This window comes from Colletotrichum godetiae (assembly GCF_030913485.1).
Source record: "Colletotrichum godetiae strain CBS 193.32 chromosome Unknown BDP55scaffold_33, whole genome shotgun sequence".
Classification (NCBI taxonomy): Eukaryota; Fungi; Ascomycota; class Sordariomycetes; order Glomerellales; family Glomerellaceae; genus Colletotrichum; species Colletotrichum godetiae.
Window position 1 is genome coordinate 67391 of NW_026851281.1, and position 25337 is coordinate 92727.

At 52.2% G+C, this 25337-nt stretch overlaps 4 protein-coding genes across 4 annotated transcripts; 1 reads left to right on the forward strand and 3 right to left on the reverse strand.

The window, feature by feature from the left end:
* Positions 1 to 538: 538 nt before the first annotated feature.
* Positions 539 to 1857, reverse strand: BDP55DRAFT_634290 (cell wall glucanase; the record flags this gene model as incomplete). The annotated part of the gene is made up of 2 exons (XM_060572649.1): positions 539 to 1725; positions 1785 to 1857. 2 exons carry the CDS (start codon positions 1855 to 1857, stop codon positions 539 to 541), a joined length of 1260 nt encoding a protein of 419 aa, XP_060427054.1.
* Positions 1858 to 4036: 2179 nt separating this feature from the next.
* BDP55DRAFT_614605 (aminotransferase class I and II) lies at positions 4037 to 6363 on the reverse strand (the record flags this gene model as incomplete). The annotated part of the gene is made up of 5 exons (XM_060571246.1): positions 5637 to 6363; positions 5452 to 5552; positions 4875 to 5385; positions 4313 to 4804; positions 4037 to 4285 (listed from the first exon to the last, which is right to left on the reverse strand). The coding sequence occupies exons 1-5, from the start codon at positions 5865 to 5867 to the stop codon at positions 4037 to 4039; spliced, it is 1584 nt and encodes a 527-aa protein (XP_060427055.1). The 5' UTR covers positions 5868 to 6363.
* An 801-nt stretch (positions 6364 to 7164) lies between these two features.
* BDP55DRAFT_730798 (1,3-beta-glucan synthase component FKS1) lies at positions 7165 to 13139 on the reverse strand (the record flags this gene model as incomplete). Its single annotated transcript, XM_060579739.1, has 3 exons — positions 7165 to 7507; positions 7572 to 12866; positions 12925 to 13139. 3 exons carry the CDS (start codon positions 13137 to 13139, stop codon positions 7165 to 7167), a joined length of 5853 nt encoding a protein of 1950 aa, XP_060427056.1.
* An 8496-nt stretch (positions 13140 to 21635) lies between these two features.
* On the forward strand, positions 21636 to 23609 carry BDP55DRAFT_557035 (SprT-like family-domain-containing protein; the record flags this gene model as incomplete). Its single annotated transcript, XM_060569655.1, has 2 exons — positions 21636 to 22474; positions 22526 to 23609. 2 exons carry the CDS (start codon positions 21636 to 21638, stop codon positions 23607 to 23609), a joined length of 1923 nt encoding a protein of 640 aa, XP_060427057.1.
* Between the last annotated feature and the right edge of the window lie 1728 nt (positions 23610 to 25337).

Here is a 25337-nt window from a genome sequence, read left to right on the forward strand (position 1 = left end):
CTCTTGTTTCTTTGGGGGGCTCCCCTCCCATCCATCGAAACAACATGTCAGACTAGCCTCATCAGGGACGAGGTACTATCGGCCGTGTGGGGCCGGATGGCCCGGTTGTCCGATTCTTGGCCACGGAGAACCATCGGATCAGACACAGCCAGTTGTCTGCCTACCTACCTTAGGAGCATTGTGCTATGACGTTCGCATACATATCCACGGACACTAATGAGGAGCCACACGTCTTAATTGACAGCGAGTGCTTAATTCACCTTGAAAAGAATCGTTGGGCTTGGTGCAAGGTACTATGGTAGATCATCGAAGAAGAAAGAACCTTGAAGACAGCGACATGAACGCATAGCCTACAGATGCAGCGTAGCAGCAGTAGCTGATTCCAAAAAGAATTTGTTTTGTAATATATGTAACATGAATGTTTTGATAATCGTCATGTCAACCAAAAAAATCATATGTATCCGCTTCGTCCTTGGCTTGCCCGCAGCCCAGCAGAAACAAACGACCGTCTCACTTCCTCCTCTAGCAGTTCTTCTGCTTATTTTCCAGATGCCGAGTCCAAAGCTCCAATGCCCCAGTACTGCTCCGCATTGAAGGTCGCTGCCTCGGCGTGCTTCCAGAGGTCGTTGAAAGCAGAGAAGAGAATAACATCACTTGGATGGCTTGCGTATGCCCTCTTGATTGAGTCAACAGCCAACTTCTGCTCACTGAGACCTGGCACAGCGGCACCGTTGGCAGTTCCCTTCCATGGCCAACCCGTCTCCGTGCAGACAACGCGCTTGCTCCGGTCAGAGAGCTTGGCCTGGACCTGAGCAACCGTGTTAGTGATGAACGAGCCAGCATCTTTCGCCGCCGTGTTGCTGTCGAAGAAGGGGTGAATGTTCATGGCGCAGTAGTCAGAAGCATCGCAAAGAGCAGGGTTGGCAAGGACCGCCACAAAGGTATCGACAGTGACGACGGGGCCGTTGTAGCCGTTAGCGCGGAGAAGCTGGCGCGTCTGGGTGATGGCTGTGACCATTTGCTGCGCTGTGGCCTTGCCATTGTTGACCAATTCGTTGCCGACACTGACAGTATCGATCAAAGACCAGTCGCCGTTGGCTGCCGTGATAATGGATGCGACCTGGGTAGAGATCGAGCTGATGTCAAAGATGCCCAAGAAGAGTTTGAGACCAGCCTTCTTGGCCGCGGGAAGGGCGTTCGCGATCTGATTGCAGTCGGTACCGTAGGTGCGCACTACCGAGTACTTTCCCTTGAGCTCCGTAAAGTCGGCGTCGATCTCAGTAGCTGTTTTACACAATCCCGCTGCCGTGTAAGGCGCATAGGCGATTCCGTAAAGAGTCGAGTTTGAAGTAAGAGTCGAGTTTGTAGTAAGGGAGGAAGAAGGTGTGGGCGCAGAGGATGATGTTGAAGAAGCGGAGAGAAGAGTGGTCGTCGAGGCGACCAATGAAGAAGACGAGCCAAGGATGTCGCTGGTGAGGTCTCGCGACGAGGTTACGCGGGTAGCTAATTCCTCGGACCGGGTTTTGAGCTCTACAGGCTTCGAGGGGCGCTTGGGTGATTGCGTCGCGGGCACGAAGCGGACCGTTTCGACGGTCGTTTCCAAAGGGGTGCCCTCTTCATCGACATAAACAATGACTTGAGGAGCCTCGGTAGCCTCCTTGAGCGTAGAATCGGTAACAAGGATCTTCTCAGGACGGATGATTGCTCCTCTGGCATCTCTAGTACCTATATCAAAATGTCAGACATGCTATTGAACATCCTGGCAACGGACAAGCCTGGCTTACCTTTGGGATGAGCAGCTGACAGCCCCAGCAATACAGCGACTGCTAGAGTCGACGAAAGACTGGCTGACTTCATTTTCGTTTTGCGACTTTAACAGCTTGGTGGTGCGTGATAATTGGGCCCGAGATAGGCAAAGTAATGATACCAGAGAATGTGATGATATAGGCGACCGTGGTTTTGGCTTCGACTGAGGTTGAATTTCGCTGGAACAGGATTGTTCAAAGTCGGGGTCTGTAGCGACAAAACCGTGAGTTAAACAGGTTTGGGAATAGGATTGAACGAGAGAGAAGAATAGTAGGGTCGGAAAACGAGTGACTACAACGAAAGCATCGACATCAGCAGGAAAGGAACGAATCGCTGTCGATACAGCTTTGCACTACACGAAGCCAACGGCGACGGGCAACAGTCTAAGACGAGGGAACGAAGACAAGAAGATGGGGAGACGGGAAGTGCGAAAAGAGGCAGAAAGGGTGGGCATGGTGTAGTCAAGTAACGTAGTCCTCCACCCCACGAGGGGGACGTCCATGGTGCCTGGCTGGGACTCCTCACGGCCCAATCATTTTACAGAAATGTTCGGCAGGGGCTTGCTGTCTCGAGCCAAGAGTAACAAGAACGAGGTAAGATGAGGTACGGGAAACAATCCAGTAGGAGATGGGACGGGAAGGGAGTAACGAACGGAAGGGAGAGACAGCGCCACCGGAGGCAGGAATGTTGGTTTCCACTTGTAACAAGCAACACATTGCACTGGGGGAAAGAGCCAGCTTGTATCCGAGGAGCCGAGGAACCCCTCCCGAGGAATGTAAAGTCAACAAGAATTTTATGTAGATTTGTTAACTCACTTCCGAAAATGGGGTTTGTAGCTCGAGGTGTTGACGATTTGCAGCGTGTTGGTCACAAGTTATTCTCAATATCTGAAGATAATGACGAACAAACGTAGAGCCGTTGGGAATGTTGAGTGCCTGGTTCTCGATGCCGTCGTCGAGCTCGGCCGGTCTGAGTTCGATTGCTCCGAGTCAGTACAGTCAAGAGCGCAATGCTCGACAATTCTAGTAGGTAAAGTGGTAGGAAGCGTTGCTCTTTGATTGCCAGGTAGGACCGGATGCTGCAACAGAAGGAATGTTGTTTCTACTCAAAAAGTATAAGGAAAGTAATGAGAGGTAATTAAGATAGTCGTCTCAGACGGTTCAATGAATGTGTCAAGATTTCGGGAGCCGAAAAGATGAACAGAAACGACATTGAGGCATCTTATAGAGCTCGCCGTATGATCAGAATACATTGTACCCTAGAGCCACCCATTATCTTCTTCATCCAGCCTCCGAGGGAGACGACGACGGCAACACAGCCTAGGTACTGCAAAGGCGTCTCCCTTGAGCCCTCATCGGCGCCGTATAGGTAATCAATTGCGGTGCCCGGCCATCGAGAGGTGGCCAGTCTCTGAACGCCAACTTCACACGGGTGCCCGATCCAAGGGCCCGGTACCGCAATGGATCTCCCGATCTGTACCTAGTAGGAAAGACCCTTACGCGTGTTTGAAGGAAGACTCGTCACTCCACCGACTACAAGGCGGGGGGCTTATTCTAAAATCCCTTGTAAGGTATCGGAAGAGTGCAAAAAGCGGACGGTAGAGCACGTCTAAGAGAGAAGTCCGCTAGTCTGGAACACTTACAGAACCCGAAGCCGCGAAACCTTCAGCTTTTTTTCAACCTTGACCGAATGGAGAGGGGAAAGAGAGAAAACTTTCCGAGAGGTCTGGACCTACGGGCTCCGTCAACAAAGGTGTAGGGCGGCATAATGCCGAGTTGCTGGGGCTATTTGACCGCCCACCCGATGCCGGATCCGGGGCCGAGCTGACAGCGGGAAGTGGGTGGTGGGTACGGCCTTTGTACTGCTACCATCACACATATCCCCTTTGTCTAATATTTTCCAGTCTTTGTCTAGCGTTGAGAACTCCCTCTCTTGCATAGCTCCGCACCCTGATTGTTTCAAATTCCTGTACGACAGGAGATGTCCGAAATGAAAATAATGACTGCCGTTTCAGCCTCTATGATTAATTAGTATGTATATGTTTGTCATTACAAGTGAGTCCGCAAACTCTCTAGGGTATCCGAGTCCCCAGCCGCCGTGATCTCGATACCGGCATCGTCTATGTTCGACACAAGCCACATATGAAAACGACACCTGCATGAAGTCATCCACTATCTCCACTATAGTGCATGCCGTAAAGTCATTCCAAGCAGAGTGGGAGTTGAGTACGCTATGATGACTTGGAGCTCGACTTCCGGGTCATGACCTTCGTGATGGCGTGTCGGATGGTAACACCTGCTTTCTCGATATCCTTCCTTGGCAAGCCTGTAGTTAGGCACACCTTGAGCGCTGGCTGAATCTGCCAACTGTCGTCCTTCGGGTTCAGGTCGTTGGCAATGGGCATGCTCTTGAGGCGCGTAATGAGTACTCCATTGGCAAGGGCCTTGATGAGCAAGCCACGGTTAGCACCTTTCTTCTCCTGGAAGCTCATATGTCAATGACTTACCTCATCAACACAGTCTTGTAGGAGCCTTTCTTGGTCCTCTCGTGTAAGCTTGCGTGCAGCGACAACCTCGGCCTTAAGCACCAGCAGCATGATGGGGTTCTCAGGCGAGCTGGTGCAGACGACCCAGTCACTGCGAGGATCCAGCTGCGCCCTCATGGCCTTGGTGTTCTCACGACACTGGGTGAGGATGTCCGGGTTAGATTGCAAAACGCTGAGAGTCTCGCTGGCCGTGACCGCAAGCATGGCTGGCAGTGCAGCCGAGAAGGTGTAAGAAGCTGCCGTGAGACGCTGGTGCTCAACAACATCCTTGGCACCAGCGCAGAAGCCGCCACCAGCGCAAAGAGGGCCGGCGAGGGAGCCCGCGATCATGTCTACCTGAGAGGGGTCGACGTTCTGCGCTTCCGTAAGGCCGCGACCGGTTCGGCCGAGGACGCCAAAAGACCAAGTTTCGTCGAGGATGATACGGAATCTGTACTTTTCCTTCAATTCAACCTGCATGCATTGTCAGCCAACATTGGTCGCCTGTCGGGTGGCGGAAGTAGCGCCATTACGAGCTACTCACAAGTCTGGGCAGGTCTGCGCTGTCTCCCGTGATCTCGAACAAGCCTTCCGAGACAATGAATCTTCTCGTCAACTTCTTGCCCTTCTGGTCCTTAACCACTTTCCGGATAACTCGCTCGAGGTCGTCCATATCGCCGTGGTTGTACCACTTGATGGTGCTTCGAGACGCCTCCATACCCTTACGAATGGAGTAATTGACGGCGCGGTCAGCGACAATGATGTCTCCGCGCTTGCAGAAGGCGGGGATAACACTCGAGATAGTAGAGAAGGCTTGGGCATAAACAATGCAGGCTTCGGTACCAAGATAGGCGGCGATGTCTGCTTCAGTCTTCATGTGCACGTCCTGAGTCCCGTAGAATTGGGGAGGGCCGCATGGGCCCACGCCGTAGGTACGCAGCGTCTGGATGGCCTTGTCCTTGATCTGTTCGTTGGCGTTGAAGTTATAGAAATTGTATGAAGCGAGGTTCGTGACAGTGCGTCCGTTTGCGAGCTTGGTCTTGGGGCCGGTCGGTCTGCACAATATTAGTCAAGTGGTCTCGGGCGAATGATCGTTGATGGGAAAGGGGGATCGGTCGTACCCAACAATCACAGGCAACCTTTCGGCTTCAATCTCCTCGAGAGCAGTTTGAGGAGCCACAAGCGGCTCCGGGGTCCAGTCTTCTACCAACTCGTCGATTTCCTACCCAGCAGTGTCAGTGAAAGGCTCGGGGCTTCAGAGTTCGCAGTCAAGAGAGCATAGGGCAGGGGATCGGAGTCAATGTACATCGTCGCGAAGTTTGATGAAATTCTGCTTCTGGGTTGAATAGGAGGGCGACAAGAGGTAGCGGACGAAGAAGATGAAGAGAACTAGCTCAATGCCTGAACGGATAGGATCGTTCTGGTAGCTCGACTGAATGTAACGAATTAGGACGGATGAGCCAGGAACTTTTTGAAAGGCCTCGGAGGCCTCGTGCAGCCAGGCGATGAGCTTCGTTTGGGCCTCGCCTGCGTCCATGATGGCTTTGACGGAAATGCAGAGTAAGGACAATGCAATTCGACCGCAGTGGTTGACTGTGAGAGACGGAGAGATGCGGGACACGAGTCGACAAGTTGATGTGTTGTATCTGCAGAGTGGGCAAAATTGTGAGGGTAGTCGCGGCCGAAGAGTCCGGACCTGATGGTAGGAGGGAAATGAGGATTACGGGATGGTGCGTTGGACCGTCGGCCAATCCTGGTGCGATGGATGCCCGGGTGCTTTGCGCTCGCTACCTTGAGATATCCGTACAGAGAGCCCTGGATTGACAGGTACAGAGCCAAGGTGCTGCAGTTAAAGACGCGCAAGACACACGATGATGGAGACTTTCTTTCCGGGCAGTGGAGAGGTAGCAAGGAATTATCAAGGTGCCTTGGTGAGGGAACCAGAGGCAAGAAATCGGCCAAGTCACAAGTGCGCTCAGGTCGTGAAAATGCGCCAAAGTGACAGCACCTCCGACGCGGTTTTTTCCCCGAGCGCGCCCCCTGGCAATCGATCCTTCCATGACCTTTCACGTGAGTTCTGATTGGCCTACAGGGTTCTCTGCCCCTGAGTGCCTGAAATGTCCCGTGCTTTCGGATACTTGAATGCGTCCCTCCTAAGCGCCCAATACTCGATATTGCATATTCATATAATACACACTCTGCCCAGCACCCTCCGTCACTCACGGCACCTTATCTCACTTAACATCAACCCATGGAAGTTCTCCGAGGACAAATGCTGTCATCCCTTCCTCTAAGGGTGGCAGGATTACTCTCATTCGCAACTACTTTTCTCACCATAGTGAGAGGACTAGCCTCCTTAAGATGTCCACAGAGCAGGCCCCTTGAACTTAACACCTGGACCTAATCCGCGCAGCTACGCACAGCCCATGCCATGGTTCAAGGGTTGGGGTGGCCGTGTCATCAAGCTCAAGTCACTTCAAACCTTTGCACACTACGACTTGATAGGTAGAGCATGTAAGTGAACAAAATGGGACTTGATTATACACCCGTCTAAGGTAGTCTCACACTTGGCCTTTGGTGATATATGTAGTCTGCAGGCTTTCACAGCCGTGATTCCATGCCAGCCAAGTTTTCCCGCCCGTACAAAAAGAGAAATGAATAGGTAGCAGTCGGAAAAGACACAATACACGCCTGGTAATGGACATTAAAAACCTGCCGCCGGAGTCTGGGCTGTTCATCCTTGGAAACATCCCGAGACCGCTTGTGGAACGACAACTCTCTCTCTCTCTCTCTCTCTACCACCCCCGAATGCGTCTATGATACAACTCGTACAATTAGAAAAGGCGCACTCTCTCCGAGTTGCTGGTCTTGGATGCCTTTGCCGACGACGAAGTCATCGTGAGGTAGGCTCCCGAGTAGTCTGGCGCTCCGGTACCAGTCTCAGTCTCTCCTAGCGTGTTGTCGTTGTTGAGGCTGGTAGGTTGGATCAGGGCCAGGTCCGTCGAGTCCAGAGCCTTAAACATGCTCATAGGGATCATGTCACCAGCGACGGCAGGGCCGATCATGAGAGCCATGAAGAGAATGAACATGGTGAAGTAGAGGATGGCATAGCGGAACACACGCTTGCGTCTCAACTTGGACTGCTTCATCGAGTAGATTGGCGGGCGGATTTGGCGACTATTCATGGATTGTTAGCAACGGTGCAAGAAAGAATTGTGGAAAGAGTGATAGGAGTACGTACCCAGGACGAAGCCAGAAGAGCATCATGGAGTGCAGCATGTCAATCTTGGGAACAAGAATGACCGGAAGCATGATGAAGAGGAGGAAGTGACCCAAAACAAAGTCGGCCGCGAACATGCTCAACTCCGTGATCTTGCAGAGGAATTCACGGGCGGGCTGGGAGATCGTGTGCCATCCCATAGAGTACCACTTGCCGGTCCAGAATGCAATGTTCGCTGCGTCCGTCTTCATCTCACGCGTCAAGGTGAGCGAGATAATCAGTTTGAAGATGAAACGTTGGATTGCGACCACAGCGATCATGCCAAGCATAGTTCGGGCGAAATCGAAAGACTCAAGCAGGAACATGACCTCGAAGAAGACAAGTAACATGACCACAGCAATGCCGTGGGCAATCGCCGCAAGGACACTACCGAACTTCTTGCAGCACATGCTCAGGAGGGGACCCATGAAGCAGGCCATGAAGAAGAACATCATCAACGCGCCAGCGTTGACTGCAATAGGGGCCAGTGCGACAACTCCGACTCTGATCAGAGAGTTGGTGCGCTTGATCTCCGAAGATGAGGCATCGGGGTTGTTGGTAGCAGAGACACCGGTCTGGGCGTTGATGTACAGGTACGGAATGACGGTGACGACCACGAGAAGGAGAGGGGTAAGAATCTCGCCCCAGAACATGTTGGTGATGGCCGCACGGGAAACGTCGGATGACATCTTGGCAGATGGGTCGCCAAGAGCCTTGCGCTTGTAACCTGTAATACGGGTACGAGACAGACGGCAGAAGGCGATCCAGGAGGATGCGTGGGAGCGAGAGTTACCACGGGACAACCATCTCAAGAAGTCGCGGTAGTCGATGAAGAAATCACTCCAAGCGAACTGATGCGGGTTGTACAGGAAGGGCGAGATAACCAGGGCGAGTAGGGAGATCCAGAAGTAAACGAGTGCGGCTTGCCAGATAGTGACGGTGGCGAAGAGAAGCATCATCAGGAGACGGGACCCGAAGTAGATTGAAGGACCGGCAAAACGGGAGTACAAGACACCGAAGGGGATGCGAGCAGTCGCAAAGCCACGACCAGTACCAATGTACCGGGCACCGCCAAACGAGAGATCCTGCTGTACCGAATTTGCGTAAATCTGGCAAACGAAGACCTCGAAGAACGGCGAGAGCGAAGAGAACTGCTTGCCAAGACGCTTGGTGGCACGCCAGAAACCTCTCTCAGTCAACTCTTGTACGACCAGCGGCACGAAGGCCAACAGCAACACAAAGATAATGGAGAGAATGCAGCGGTACACCCAATCCATGAGAGCATCGGTGTTCTGGCAACCAGTCGGGAAGAGAGGATCAGTGATAGGAACGTCGCGGTTGTAGTCGCAAGCCTTGGTTTCTTTCCGGAGGGCGCCCAAGCTGAGCAAGCAGATCATGAACATCTGGACGGACAACATAATGAACATGTTGTTGAGATGGAAACCGGGATGGGCGTAGTAGAAAGAGAGGAAACGGTCCAAAGGCAACTGAGTTCCGAGGTAGTAGTACTCGCGAGAAAGCATCTGCTCACCCATACCAGTTCCAATCTTGGTGGTGAAGTTCAGAATTGAGCCGAATCCCAAATCACGACCCTTACCACACTGGTAGTACTCGCAGTGCTTGATTCTGCCACCTCGCAAGAGGGCGTTCATTCCGGCGTAAATATCCTCGTTGAGATGCAAACCCTTCTGGGCCTTCGAAACACCACCACGAGTCGTCATGAAGATACCATTGAGGAAATCCGGGTGACCATAATGAAGCTTGCCTCCGATTTGAGCGAGGGTACGGGCGAAAAGGGTACCGAATGTCTGTTCCTTTCCAGCAGCGACGTCACCAAGAATACCAATGTTCTCGGAGAAAATGTACTCGCGAGCACCAAGAATAGCGACAGGGTTGGTCATCTTGCTCTTGACACCAGGAGTATAGGGGCTGACATTATCAGTCTTCATCTCCTCGAATTCTGCGAGCACAGATCGGATCTTGAGGCACTCCTCGAGGTAGTTGTCCTGGTTGGCGTCGATAAGCTGGATGTATTCTCCGCGGTAGAAGATAAGCGAGTGGTTCTGGTTGTCGGATTTGCCGTCGCCCAAGATGGGGTTACCGGAAAGTTGGATGCGGAACTTGGGCTTGCGCATGCCGTTTTCCATGATCTCCGAGTGACCGTCGATGAGGGCAGAGTACAGACGGGGCTCGTCACCCTCAGCCAGAGGAGGCTCCTCGTCGAGGTAGGCAATCTGAAGATCGGGGTAGGCGCGAAGCAGGAACTCGGCATTCTCCATTTCTTCTTTCTTGAACTTGGCGTAACGCTGCATGGAAACACAGAGCTTGAACTTGCGGCGGGCCATGCGCTCGAGCTCACGCTCGAGCTTGTCGGAGTTTCCACCAAACATTTGGACAACCTCTGGGTTTTCCACACGATACAAAAGCTTGATAGCTCTACTATAATTCATGAAGCCAGAAATCGTGCGATACAAGGTCTGGAAGCGAAGAGATGCCCAGATACGGGTTCTGAGAGTGTACTCGGGGGCGGAAGATTTGAAACCAATGCAGTAGAAGGGCAAATCGTCGATCTTGCTCTTGGCGGTGTCCTTCTCGTTCTTCTCGTTGGTGTTACCGTCGCCATTGAATTGTGAAGTTTCATCAGCCAAAATCTTTGTATCCTTGACGAAGCAGTCCCATTCATGCGGATGAAGCTGCTTGAGGTACTCGAGCAATGTGACGCGAGAGTAGGGCTCATCCTCACGAATAATCTCGCGGAGAGAGAGCAGGATCTTTTCGCTGTAATGGGGAATGAGAACGGTGAAAGTCGGCATGTTGTCGACTGGCACAGGCTCCGGGATGGGAGTCGACAGCGACTGAGCGAAGAAAGAAAGACGTCTTTCGGCTTCGCTGTCGGTAGGGAAGAACTCTGTCTTGAACGAGTGATCTTCCTGAGAAACGAAGAAAGTAGGCGCTCTCAACGTTCTCTTACCCTCTTGCTCAGAAGGAACCTGGTGGTAGAGAAGCTTCTGCACGTGGTCGATGGCCAATAGATGTTCTCTGTACATGGAGATGACGATGGCGTTCCACACCTGAGAGATGAGCACCTTTGGCTTGTACTTGATTTCCATGTCGCCAGTAGCAAGAATCTTGGAGTAGATACGCTTGGGCAAGCGAGAGAAAATGTTTCTCCAAGGAGTCCAGATGGAAGAACCAATGTAGAAGGATCGGGCAATGGAGAAAATCGCATTGACCAAGACATACCACAAGTACGTGTCAAGGAAGAAGAAAATCAAATCGGTGAAGGCCATTAGAGCCAGAAGAACGTACGGCTGCTTCTTGCAAAGAACATCTCCAATGATCTTGTCGCCAAGACAATCGATTTGCATGATGGTGAGGTATCGAATAGGATCCCTGAAGGACAGGGTCAGGTAGACGTAGGATTCTCCGAATTTGGCACCGAAGACGGCGACCCATAGGAAGTAGGACATGGCCATGTCGTTGCCCTTCAAGCGTGGGTAGCTTGCAGTGAATGTCTGACTGGCAACGTACTTGCGCGAGTTCTTGGTCAGGTAGCTTCCGAAGAGGCCGCCGAGCGGCATAACCGAGAAGAAGATGAAGGTGAGGATTGCAATGATGAACTGCACAATGGCGAGGATCTTAGCAATCTGCGCATTGGGGTTCGGAAGCACAAAGACATAGACGAAGGGCGCGACATTGATGACCAGAATGAAGATCAAGAATAAGAGACGCTTGGTCAGGTGCTGCGCGCCAGCCCATTTGCGAGGCACGTACGCCCACTCGGCCAGGGTAGCCAAAACCTGAATGAGCGCGGCGATCGTGCCACCGAATCCAACGATAGAGAAGTTCTGGGCCGTCGACGGCTGCTGGTTGGCTTGTTGCTCGTACGAAGGACCGACGACCAAACTGGGAGAGTTGTATGAAGTGTAGAACCAGAACATGGTCAAGTGAATGATCCAAATGCGGTTGAAGTTAACAAGCAAATGGAACCATGATCGAGTCTCCTTGTACGTCTTGAAGAAGCACTTCTTCCAGTTGATGTCCTTGAACTTGAGGTAGCGCTCGGCAGGAGGAACGTCGACCAACTTAGACTTGTCCTCAAGGACGATCTTCTCGATTCCCTCGGGGTACCAGAAAAGCTGGTTGCAGTCGTCGTATCCGATAACTTTGTCGTGATCACGCTCACGTCGCACGTAGACGCCATCGGAGATTTCGTAGCCCTGGTCTCTGCAGTACTGGTAGATGGGTGTAATGACGTTGTTGAGGAAAGTGAACTCCTCCACAGGCTCCACCAGGTTCTGGCATGCGGGAGTGTTGAGGTAGTCGTCGGCACACTTAAAGATGAAGCACAAGCACTCGGGCATGAAGCGAACCTGGTTGGCTTCACCCCAGCAGAGCAGGTACAAAGCAAGCTGGCGAACGCGATCATGCTGAGACATGCGGTTCATGCGAGTCTTCCAACGGTACTCGGCAGCTTCGAGAGAGTTGTCACCCTCAAGATCGTCCAGAGCCTCGGCCTCGTTCTCGGCTTCACCCTTCTTCTTCTTCTTGTTCTTGGCCTTGCGGCGTAGCCCCTTGCCCTTCATATTGGCGAAGCCGACTGCATCATCCAGGTCCAAGTGGGCGGCGAAGTACCACTTGCGGTAGTTGGCGTTGTCTCCACCAATGTAATCGGCATGGAGAGACAGCAGAGCCTGATTAGGGGTCATGCGGGAAGCTCTTGAGTCCAAAAGAATCATGAAGTGGTCGTACATGTTGCGCATGCTGTCCCGCTGGAATCCGAACTTGGCACAAAGATCGAGGAAAATGTCCTCAATCTCCTCCTTGGACAGGGGAATTTGAGCATCGGCACTCCAGGCAGGGTACGGCTCGCGAGAAGCAGCCGACATCATGTTGGCGTAGTCCATGCCGTAGTTGGGTGTCGAAGCCCCGGAAGAGCGGTTGCCGCCGTAAGAGATCTGAGAGGAAGGGGGTCTGAATCCACGAGCACCGCCCTGATCATAGCTGTTGTAACGTTCGTCGCCGCGGCCGTAGTAGTCCATATCGGCAGCGCGAGCCATGTCGGATCTCATGGTGAAGTCGCTGAAGGTCTCGGAGTCTTCCTCGGAGCCCTGATGGCGTTGCCCACCAGCATGTCCCTGGTTGTAGTCCTGGTCGTAGTACCCATTGGGGTTGTTGTTGTTATTGTCATAGTAGCCGTCCTGGTACTGCTCGTTGTTGTCGTAGTATCCACCATCCTGGTGGTAGGCATTGTTCGGGTCGGCATTGTAGTAGCCCCTGGAGAGTACAGTTAGCCCAATCCTTCAATTGGAGTCGGCGAAAACGGAGAACATACGACTCATCGTAGTAGCCATCACCACCCTGCTGGGGGTGACCACCGTGGGCGTCGTAAGCACCATGCTGATCATAGTACTGCTGGTCGTCCTGGTAGTAGGAATCGGTCTGCTGAGTTCCGTTTCCTCCATGGCCGCGACCCTGTTGTTGGCCGTAGCCGTCATCGTAGTCCTGGTGGCCTCCGCCACCAGCACCACCGGCTGGATATCCCGACATTCTGAAAGTTGATTATCTAGCAGAACATGAGAGTCAGTACGGATGGGTCGATACTATTGCAAGCCACATCCATTGGCAGGCGGGGCTGTGAAGAGAGAGCAAAAAGGTATTGGGGAGAGGAGAGGGAGGTTGGTTCACTGACCGTCCAAAAGTCATCAGGGAGGATTCTCGAGATGATTGTGGTATGATCAGTGGGAGGGCTGACGATGGTGAGCCCAAACTGATGTGGCCGGCACAACAAGAGTAGATAGCGACAGTGATTTGGATTGCAAAGTCGTAGACCGTCTAGTGGCTCGGCGGCGTGAGGTAGTTAACCCTTGCGGTAGAGGAAGGGGGCTGCGGGAGCACGGCAAGGCCGACTGGCGTAGTTGGCTTGGTGATTGTTCCTTTGGAGGTGGTAAAACCGTAAACCAAAGGGGTTGGGCAAGGTTGGCGCCGGATACAAGATGCGTTGGACTGCTTGGGAGAGGAGGATAAAGCACGACCTCTTGCAGTAGATCGAAAAGCTTGGCCGGCTCTGGAGAAGACGACGAAGCGATTGACTGGTGATGTGTAATACTTTTTTTTTGTTGTTTTCAAAACCGCGACTGCCTGGGAGGCCGTCTCACAAACGAGCGTGATGAATTAAGGGTAGAGAAATCGCAGGTGAAGGAGGAAAGAAAAGGGGTGGACGGAACGCGAAGTGTGGAAGGTGCGAACCTGTTGTGGTGTGGAAGGAGGTAAGAAGGTGAGGTCGAGGTGAAGCAGTGGGAGAGAAGAGGTTGGGTGGAGGAGCAGGAGGTAGAGGGAGTGTATGGAAGTGACAACGGGCCTGTTGGTACTAAGGTAAGAGATGACAGGCTAAGGAGGACGGTACCTTTACGAATACACAAGTAACAACCCACGCCACAATGCTTCAAAAAGGGGGGAGGCGGATGGATGGATAGGTGGATGGATGGGCGGTTAAGGGATAAGACGGGGGGTGCAGCACAGTGGGAGATGACACAAAGAGACACCCGACCTTACTTTAGATCCTTAGCTGGGAGGGAACCACAGCCTACAGTAGAGGGCAGACCTATGGATTACTTTCTAACGAACAGCACGACAGACACAAGGAGGTACAGGAGGCTGGCAGGCACAGATGGATGCACAACTGGGAAAAAGGAGAGAGGGGATTATACAAGAACCAAGCAAACCCTGTCCGGTCTCCTTTCCCTTCCTGCTCTACTTCCTGAGTCCCTCTCTCAGTATTCATACAGTGCACAAGAAGTCGCGCCGGCAGCTATGTATGCACCAAAAACAAGGCGAAGTAAAAAAAAAAAAAAAAAATTGGAAAAGGAAAAGGAGGAGAGACCATCCCCTCACATTCCCAGACGGCCCGTCCTTGAACGGCTGCAGCAAGCAGGAAATTTAGAACAGGGATGGGTCCACACAGGGAATCTTGCCTCCTTGCACAGTAGACAGAGGCAGGCATGAATAGTACGGATTGATGAACTACGGATTCACTCACAGGCAGGCGCAGTGCTTTCGAAAGCGCCACCAGAACTGGACCAGATTCAGACATGCCGCCCAGTCGAAGAATAGGAGAATAGACAGGGCTTGGTGATGATGAAGGTGGCCCACCTATCGTCAAGGATCGACCTCGTCCAAGGAAGTAAGGTACTCCGTACCTACTGGGCATATTGCGCATACTGCGTATGCAGGCGATAGCAGCATCTTGAAAGTTGGAACGCATTAATAGGGATTGCGGAACTTGTTCCTGCCTTGCCTTCTTTTCTTCCTTCCCCGTCTCTTCCATGGTCAGTGGTAGGTAAGTAGACTGTCTCTCGCAACTTCCCAAGCTGCGGTTCTCTTTGGAGGTATCAGGCTCTTCTGAGTTTTCCGGCAGGAAGGCGTGGCTGTGCGACTGCATTCCTGCATGTTGACTGGTCAGATGAAAAGAACAGACAAGTTGAAGGTCCAGCTGGGCAAGGAGCCGGGGCAAACGGCGTGTCGCGTCTGTGGGCGGAAAGAGTGGGATGTCCTGGCCAGTCAAGCTAAGGATGGGTAGGAACGACTTGGAGCAGTGGAGGTATCTAGGTACCTTTGCATGTCATCGCACTGTGTCAAAAGGTACGTTCCTCGAGAGGGTGGAGAATTATGATGGACAGGGGAGGGGGCTGGTCCCAGCAGGAGAGTGAAGTGCAGGCCTGCAGCGGTGCCAGCTTTTCTAACCAGCCGTGCGGCGCATGCTAGCCTGCCAGCAACTGCACTGCTACCGTCATTGAGTTTTGACTGGCAGTGACAGTGCCAGACTTACTGCCAATTTCAAGGCGAGAAAACTCCCGTCAACCTCCACTCCGACCTATCACCTGCACCCGACAGGGGCTGTGTGCACAGTGGAATTGTCGGGCCAAGGAAGGGGACGATGAGCATCCAATGTCATTGGATGCGAATTGGCTTTTGGGGGCACGGCTCCACCACAGAGGAACGTCAAACACCCCCCTCACTCGCCCACTCACCTCACACAGCACTGTGCTCTCACGGCACTCTTCACTCACTCCGACCTTGGAGCTACCTACGCGTACAGATACAGGTGCTGCTATTCATAGACCAGGTGTGAGTGTCTCTTCATTTCTATGTATCTAGATACAGACTTTTGTGTGTTTTTCTCAATCCTCACTTTTCAATCGACATTTTCCTTCAGTCATCAACCATATCCCCGATCTAAAGACAACTTCACGCATTCAGCGAGTAAGCAGGCTTCACTACGGATACAGAGTGACTGGTTTGAAGTCACATTGCATCCGTACGCCATACGGCACCCAGCCATTTTCAAAACGAATAGTGAAGCTCACTTCACGCGTCACCATGGGTTGGCACTTTCAATCCTAGCAAATATGATAGTCTAGAAAGAAGCCTGAAGGAACCGCATCTCGTTATCCGTATTTGTACTACGCAGAATCGTTATCTGTCCCGCAGTCCTTGGCAGCTGGTACGGACTATGGAGTAGCTGCCTTCGAAGTTCATGGGGGCGCTCCATCAGTCCATCGGCCATCATCCATGTCTCCATTGGATTATCAATCCTCTCTTTCCCTCTGTTTTGAGACTCTTCTTTCCCTTTCCATTGGTTGTGGACAAATATCTCAACGAGAGGGAGAAGTTAGAACGGGCTGAGCCTCTCACGGGAAAGGGGCAACCGACCCGCGCAACAGGGGACGCTACTCCGTACCTGAATCCTTGGGTTTCCTTCCAGAGCAAGGCCGGGCGTTCCGGTACTTGCTGCTAGGTAATTAACAGCCAGGGCAGGGGTCGACTCAAGCGTGTCAAGGTCCTGTCCAGATCACAGCCGAGATCCATGGGGGTTGGGCGACCGAACCTGGCACGCTTGGGTGAGGGTTCGTCTCGTCGCGGGTGCGTCTGACCTCTCAAACCTGTCCTTCACACAGTTCTCGCACCGCCGCCTCGCCCAAATGGGAGTTGGTTTTTTCAGCCAGCAAAATGTTGCCCATCAAGCCTGTCTGGCGGACTACCTAGGGGACTGGAGATTCTGCCTCCCTCTCGGCCCGTCGCGGTTTGCCGTCAACGCCGTATCGATCTTCAAATGTTCAATACGAGTTTGGACGCGAAATCGTCTACGAGCTAGCGAGAGTAATAAGAAGTAAGGTGGCAATCCTAGGATATCTTCGAGAGCATCCTGTTCCCGAGATCCCGTCAACGGTCAAACTCGTCTCGCTCCGCACCTTGTCATTCTCCCGGCTCCCCTTGACCCCAACCTCAGATCATCCTTTCCGAGGACGATTCGAACCAGACCAAAGCAATAGAAGCATGGCTTTTCAACTTCTCCGACAGCATATCCACTTCAATCCATGGACCTTGTAGACTTTCCGTTCACCTTCACCTCGTCTCCCATAACGGCTGTCACATACTTGCAGCAGCCACATTGTCTGCAACCCTCGCGCGTTTTCCGAGCCACGACGGTCGTCCCCGTCATCCGGCCTCAGCCAAGGCTCTGGAAGGCTGAAGGATAAGCAACACACACAGACTCTTGCCGATGGTCGTGGGTGGGCAGCGATGTCCCCCCCCCCCGGTCTCAGTAATTGCAGCTGCGCCTCGGTGGGCTCGTTCTACTGTGGACTCCGGCACTACAACTTCAACGCAGTGCAATGCAGGACAGCTCTAGGAGCATCTGTTCTATCTCTTTCGCATACGGGTAGAGTTGATGAGGCTGTTGCTCGCTTTGACCTTCGGACTGAGCGAGCTGTCAGCTGCAGCTCGCAAGCAGAGACAGAGGCGGACTTCAGCACAGTCTGACCTCTTGCAGCGGAGATCGGATTGATCGCAGGTTGGAGTTATAGTCAGTGAGCTATCGGATATGCCGCTCGACAGCAAGTATTACAGGCAAAGCTTGATGACGTGAGTTGAATATCACTGCGGCCGCCCGCCCAGAGTGACTGGTATATCTCAGTTGTCGCTGGCTACCTGATCCGGGCTACATCGTGAATAACACGAGAAGGGTTGCGTGTCTCCGCTGGTACACGAGCCTTGTCAATCCTCCAGAGTCGATAGCTCGTAATAATGCTGGCTGCACGTCGTGCCTGTTGGTTGCCAAGTGGCCTCACGCCGACAAAGGATGCGTTGGGTTTGCCACCGCTGCACCAGCACGACCGAACTGGAAGCACTTTGGCAGTCCAATACGCAGACACGCAGACAGACGTACGAATCCCGAGTACCTGCGGCCAACACATTACCTGCATCCTGCCTTAGTGTGAACCACTGAACCCACCATTGATCTATCTTCGGATACTCACTCTTCGCACTGTCCATGTACATACACGGTAGAGAGCCATAAGAGTGTTGTCGCGTCTGCATACTGATTTTCATGCTCCCAGGCCAGGGACGCGTCGTTTTGGTGACTTTAGTAGGCGGCCCGACAGCAGATCAGCACCGCTAGGATATACGATCTACAACCGTCGACACTCGACAGCAAATGGCTGAATTGGATGATGGGACAATGCCATGTTGAACTTGAGATGATCAGTGGTTGAAATCCCTAGATTCTCGCCGTGGCAATTGCCCAGTCACACGCATGGCATCCGTATTTGTACTCCGTCGCACAAAGTGCTCAAAACTTGCTTGACAGTCACCCCAGAAAGAAGGCGACGTGAGTGAACTCTCCAAAGCATGTACCCTGAGCTTGAGGTACATAAGATGGTATGATACTACCTTACAGGCCCATGGTGGCATGGTGGTGCCAGTGGAATGACGACAGTTGTGCCGAGTGCGAAATTTGCCCCAGAGGAAAGACGATGAACGATTTGTCGATTTGTTTCCATTTCGATGCACAAACTTCAAAGTGCTATGGAGACCCATCCGCGCTTGCTGGTCCACTGTTTATTTCATGAGCGGCCTCCTATGTCAAGATGTATTCGTATATCCGTACTGTGGGCAGTGCTAGTAAGCTGAATGAATTTCGCCCTCACTCCATGGATTTGTCTCTATGGTTCTGCTTGTTCTGAATGGATATAGAATAGACGCAAGGGAAAATATTTATACATGTGAACACACTCAAATACCCACAGAGGCGACCGCAACAGTACGAAGGGGATTCTAAACATCACGATGCACTCACCATCCGTGCATCCATTGAAATTGGGGCGTCCCGGAGGATTTGGAGCCTGGTTGTGCCTGGGTCAGAAACCTGGAGCCTCTGGAGACTGGAGGGGAGGCGGGAGAGTGGGGGCGAAAGGTGGGTGGGAAAGCGGGCGTGGAAGGCTGGCGGGGCTAATAATCGAAGCCGAAAAGGAGGCCTGCAGTGTAAGTGTGCACATTGGTGACTGGGAAGGGGGGCGGAGAGGGGGGGGGGATGCGCCAACGCTAACGATAACGAAATGGGTGGTAAACCCAACCTGAATTGGACGCGGGCGCGATTGTGGATGTGTTGTTCGGATGCAGGTACCGGCTTTAGAACGAGTCAATCAGAGTCTTGGAAAAACACCACCATCATCTACGGAGTACCTTATGGCACACTATCCGCATCGTGGTAGGGAAAGTATTACTTGGACAACTCACCGAACAACAAGATTCAAACAAGGCGCAGTGCTTGTCTTGGCGTCGGGGTCTCGCAACTACCTCTTGCCCGCCGCTCCTCATTATTCGTTCTTTTCCCGACTATTTCTTTTCTAATGCGGATGAATGCGTATGAATTTACGAATACCTATCTAAGGGGTCTACTCCGTACGGATATACGAATCTTCAATCTCTGGTGTTCCGCACGGTCCACGATGATGCTGTCATACACACGTCCCCCAACCCACTTGGTTCGAACAGAAAGAAAGAAAAAAATACCACGCTGAACCTCCATGGCATTTTCCGGCATGCCTAGCAAATCGATTTTTTCCCTTTGCGAACGATAGCGCAACACACCAAAATGTCAGCTAATCCCCATTTTCTACCATGCTAATATCGGTACGGAGTAAAACCCACTGCAAAGCCGGATTCCGAGTTTGCGCAACGATCTCGATCGGAGGGGTGTCCGTCGTTCGCCTTTTTCCTTCATCACTACCATACTGGCAGAGGTCTTGTCCACCGTCCATGCATCCTAATATCTCACAAGTTGTTGGACTTTAACGATTCGGCAGGATGTGCTTTCGGGCTGCCTCCGAAATTGCTACTTATCTACCTACGGTGTATACGTACGTCACTTTGACTAGCTGACGACAAATCGACCATGCTAGTCTATAGTCTTTGAGGGATTGATATTCAGTCAGTTTGTCGTACGTCCTGAAGCAGATGGGCCGCGCTGTACGCATTTTGAACCGATGCAGAGATGGGCATGCCATACAAAAGCCCACTGCGATCTGGTTGTAGCAATCCCCGGCATTATCGCAGCAACTTGAATTCAGTCGTGGAGCAGATCTCATTCCCCAGTTACTGCGTATCTACAGCTATCAACCTCTAAGGAATCTCAGGCATGTTGAGTGGCCAACAGCATCAGCGTCAGCATCAGCGCCTGGGTTGGGCTACGGTTTCATGCTAGATCCCTCTAGCAAGGCCCGCCGGTGCTGGTGGCTTTCGTGGCGCAGCGGACAACGGGTTCGATGCCCGTCCAAATAAAGCCAGAATTTCTTTTAAGCAACGGGCTTCTCAAAGTTCCAGGGGGTTTTTCTTTGTTCCGCCGGTGCGGACAGGGGCCAGATAAGACGCAACATCCACACAATCCGTCTGTTTCTTGTTCTTTGTCTCACAATGCTAGCACCATGCCGCTGTTGTCAGTACTGAGCATATACCTAGCCGGCGTTAGATACTGTCCGGACGCTCCTTCTTGGCTTGGAGAGTCTTGACACGGCAATTAGGAATAAGATTGTTAAACAATCACCCTGTAGGGTATAGTAAGGGCAGAATTTCAGACTCGAGTCCGTTCTCCTTATGCCATACTCCGTACCGCGCGGCCTTCTTCTCCACGGGCAGCATCCCCCCCGTTTCCTTTCTCTGCCTGCCAACGGATACCTTATTACGGCGTGCATCTAGACTCCTGAAGACTTCGGCAAGAAGACAGGAGTCTCAGGACGCTGGCGGGCGACCTCCATTGACGGGTGCGGGTCTCATCTTGTTTTCCTGAACAATGCGCGCTTCCATTTGGTTGGGTCCCCCTCTGTGCCACACGGTACTTTATCTTTAGGGCAAGGGGATCAAATTTCCGTGCGTGCCGATTGCCTGCTCAGAAGCGGTCCGGTGTTTTGGCACACCCATTCACCCCGTCCCTGATCGACCGCTGCATTACAGGACATCCTGTCGCATCTTCCACTGTCCTTGGTAGATCTCATGGCTACCAAGCCTGTAAGACACCGCGGCGGCATCTCTCGCGACGCTGGGCTGGCTATCAAAAGGTCGGTGTGCTCCAGGTCTCCCTTTTGGTAATGGTCCTGATGGACAACTCTGTAACGTATTATGTTGTTCCGTCCAGGGCTGTGCATGTGCAGTATCGTTTCTCGAATGCATCAAGCTTCAGCTTTGCAGGGGTACCTGGGGCCTGTCAACTCAGGACTAGCCTCGAACGGCCATTCTTGGTCCGAACCGTGATCTGAAAGCTCCTTGACAGTTGATGCTTTGATGGGAGACTACGGCCAAAGCTCTTTAGTAGAAGCGAACAAGTTGAAGATACCATGTTCAACGCAGAGCTTCATTATCAGAGTGATACTCATTTTCCAGCAAAAAGCTCATCAGGTTACTCATTTTGCTTTACCTTACCCCCGTAGGTATCTAAGCGGTACGCACCACCTCATCCAATGTTGTCACGTGTCTGCATGCCATGGCTTCCAAGTCACGTGCCTATTGTCCTCCACCAGCTTGATTGGGCAATCTTCCAGAATGGCCATTCCACTTCCAGCGAACGGTTGCCCCTCGCAACGCAGAGACATGCACCGATCTACAAGGCGGCTCTGCAATACTTTCTTGCAATGTCAAGCCACACCCATGCCAATCAGACTTGGAGAGGAAATCTGACTTACAGCTATAAGCGGCGAATATTTCACCATCATGGCCGGGTACGTCGACTTTGCCTCGTCTAGTGAGGACGAATTCCCCGACCTAGATGCCGTCCTGCAGAGAAGTAAACAATTTCGCCGACCGACGAAAGCACCTACACAGACAACGTCCACCAGCATTGATAGTGACGACGATGCTTCACCGTCGAGACAGCTTGAAGAGGAGGCTCTTCAGTGGAATGAATCGAAGTTGAAAGACTCCGGTGTCGGGAAATCAGCAGTGAAGGCTACGCCGCCGACAGTCCGACGTCGAAAGCTTGGTGGAAAGGCAGACAACCCCTTGTTGAGGCCATTTGGGACTTTTTCGACGAGAAACGAGGGCCAGAACCTCTTCGATGTTCCTGCCAAATCCAAAGAGGTGCCCCGTGTAGGCGTGAGGGAGCTGCGTGTCAGAAGTCGGGACGCAACGCCAACGGGGAATTCATCAACAAAGTCGGACGACGAATCAGACGGTAGCACGAACGAGCAGACTGAGATTACCGAGGCCGACATATCTGAATTCTTTGGGGACTCCGCCTCAGAGTTCGAGGACGATAGTACCCCGACACTCTTTGGCAATGACTCTACGGCCTCGAGAGCTCGTGGTCCAGTATCAGGCCGCAGTCAAGAGGCAACCGCACCGAGACAGAAGGAGCACCAGCCAACCACGAAGCCTGCACCAGAAATCGACTTCCCCAAACCCAAGCCATCCAGTCAAAGCAGACCTCGACAGATCACCAAACCGAAGGGGCGAAGCACCGAGAGTGTGCCTGGGAGGAAATCGACACGGCCACAGTCAGCGATCGTAGATCTCACTGAAGATATGGCGGATGCTCTTCGCCGGCTAGACATGTAAGAGCCGTCTCGTAAGTGGCATTATGACATACTAACACCATGATGCAGCACAGCCGAACCACCAAAGAAGCAGAGCAAGGCTAGAAAAGATGACGCTCCCTCAAAAACCCCGCCATTGACACCACCGAGACCATCCAGCAAGTCGCTGGCATCTCCCAAAAAGCTCCCAGGTATTCCAAAGACACCCCATGGACCTGGTATGGATATGTTTTGGAGTCAGGAGTTTGTGGATGAGTGGAATGAAGAGCACTCGCCCAAGAAACTGATCTTGCCTCCGGCCCAAAGAAGTCCGGCGAAAAGTCCCAAAAAGGCAAAGGAACAGAAGACAGCTACGGCCAATCGAAAGGAAAGCAAGAAGGCGTTCGAGCAGAGGAAACACGACGTCGCGCAGGCCTTCCTCCAGGAACTTGACGAAACCATCACTCAGGGCAAGCTGCAGTCTCTGGCCGAGTCCACAGGAGGAGTCAAGATCCAATGGTCGGCCAAACTCAACACCACAGCAGGAAGAGCGAATTGGAGGCGCGAAACTATCCGCACCAAGCACGCCGACGGGTCCGAGAAATCAGTCATACACAAGCATCACGCTTCCATTGAACTCGCGGAGAAGGTCATTGACGACGAAAGCCGTCTTCTCAATGTTGTCGCACACGAATTCTGCCACCTGGCCAACTTCATGGTCAACGGCATCACTGGCAACCCGCACGGCAAAGAATTCAAGATCTGGGCGGCCAGGTGTTCCCAGCGGTTCGGGGACCGGGGCATCGAGGTGACGACGAAGCACTCGTACGAGATCGATTTCAAGTACGTGTGGGAGTGCACCGAATGCGGCCTCGAGTACAAGCGCCACTCCAAGAGCATCAACCCGGAGCGCCATAGGTGTGGCTCCTGCAAGGCGCAGTTGAAGCAGACGAAACCAACGCCCAGGGCCGCCGGGAAGCCGTCCGAGTATCAGCAGTTCTTCAAAGAGCAGATGAAGGTGCTGAAGAAGGAGCACCCTGGGAGTCCACAGAAGGAGGTGATGAAGATTATCGCAGAGCGGTGGGCAAAACGAGGTGGCAGTGCCCGGGCGACGCCCGACTCGGAGGCGGATGTGAACAAGATTGGGTCTCAGCTGGTGGATTTGACGTTATAAGAGGAGGGCATGGGGGATTGGCGTTCAAATTAAGCAGGGTCCATGTAGTTCTCCCTCTTTGCTTCAAAGTGAATCACCGCCCCTCTTGGGTTTACTCAATTTATACCCAGTGGCCGGGAATGCTCTCATCATAAGCATAATAGTGCCATTGTCGATAAAAGTGAACTCGTCTAGGTTCGTTAAGTGACATAGAAGCAAGCATATAGTACCTACCCAAAGCCAAGCTACTTGTGCGAAAATCATGTGTAATTGCCCGAGTGCTTTCATACACCCATTTGCCGTTCTATATAAATTGACTGAAAAGTGCGTCGTGAACAATCTGCATCGGTTGAAATTGGTTTTCTCACTAGTATTACTCCAGGTACAATTTCACCCAGACCCAAGTCAACTTCCCTCTTAACCGTCCAAAGATATGGATACGGTGCCCTAAACCCATATTCATCTCCATATGATGTGTTTCACTCCCTACGTATTCTTGGAAGAATATACTCTGAGAGATGCACGACTTGACATGGAAGGATCGAGGAATGCGTTAAGTTTACATTGGGAAGACCTCATCTTGGAGGAAATGTCTGACACAGCTACGCGCCGCAAGCACAGCACAAACTGGGTGCCCGTTGATGACCGTCTCCTTATCGGAAAGGCCCTGCTGCGCCCACATGTTGGAGAAAGCATTCGAAAGCCGCCTTGACGTCAGCATAGTAGAGTATATATACCCTCTCCCGCTGGCTGGGTGCTGGGTCTACAGGGAGATTGTGGAAGTCCTCGAGGGGCCTCAAGGTTTTATGAGTGGCACATCTGGCCGGGAAAGGGATAATCATGAGAGTGTTGTTCAGGGGGTAAGAAGACACGAACTCATTAACCGGCACTCTGTTTGCTTGTCTTCCATTGGTATGTCTTTCTATCGCAGGCAAGATAGCTATCAAGTGCTCTACCCTTCGTCGAATGTAGAGGGCTTCAAGGCTAAGCACAAACCCTCGTATTACTCCGTTTATACCCACTAAAATATCATGATCACACATCAGCAACGATGGTGGAACTTTGATCAAGATGAAATTATCCTCATTCACCTTTGCCAAGTCCTAATAGCAAGATGAATATTAGTCGAGAGTCTCGTTTCTTCGAAGAATAGGTAATTACCTGTCTCACAAGTAACGCTTCGAGTCTAAAGTTGAAAATGCGTCTGAGTTGTGGCTCGGTCAGTGATAAAGACATTGTTCATTTCTTGAGCAGATATATAATACGCGCCGGGATCGGGGAGGCTTCGCATCGCGTAGGAAAGGGTGATGTTCCACTGTAAATAAGGTATCACACGTTCTGAGTGGAACAATGATGTATATGTCGACGTTTGGTAAATTATCAAGGCATACGAGACGATACAATGCTCTTCCACCTTGTGAACAACATATTGGGGTCAAACCCGTTGTCACAGTCTGCGGTACAGATTGTCTGGGAATGAGGTTGACAATCACTAGTAAGGAGATAGTAAGTGAATGGCTTCTGTTTCTTGCGCGAGATGGCCACCAGACTTCGATCCCTTCAGCTCGTCTATGTTTGTCGACATACCGAGGACGAGTGCGATACTCGAGGCTTGCTGGCCTAGCTATCGAACCTTATGCAGCCCAGCAGTCAATTATCGATGGAAGAATAGTAGAGTGCAATAGCTCTTAATACCCCTCCTGGGCAGTGGTCGAAACAATCAGAACTTGGAGGAAGACATTTGGATGT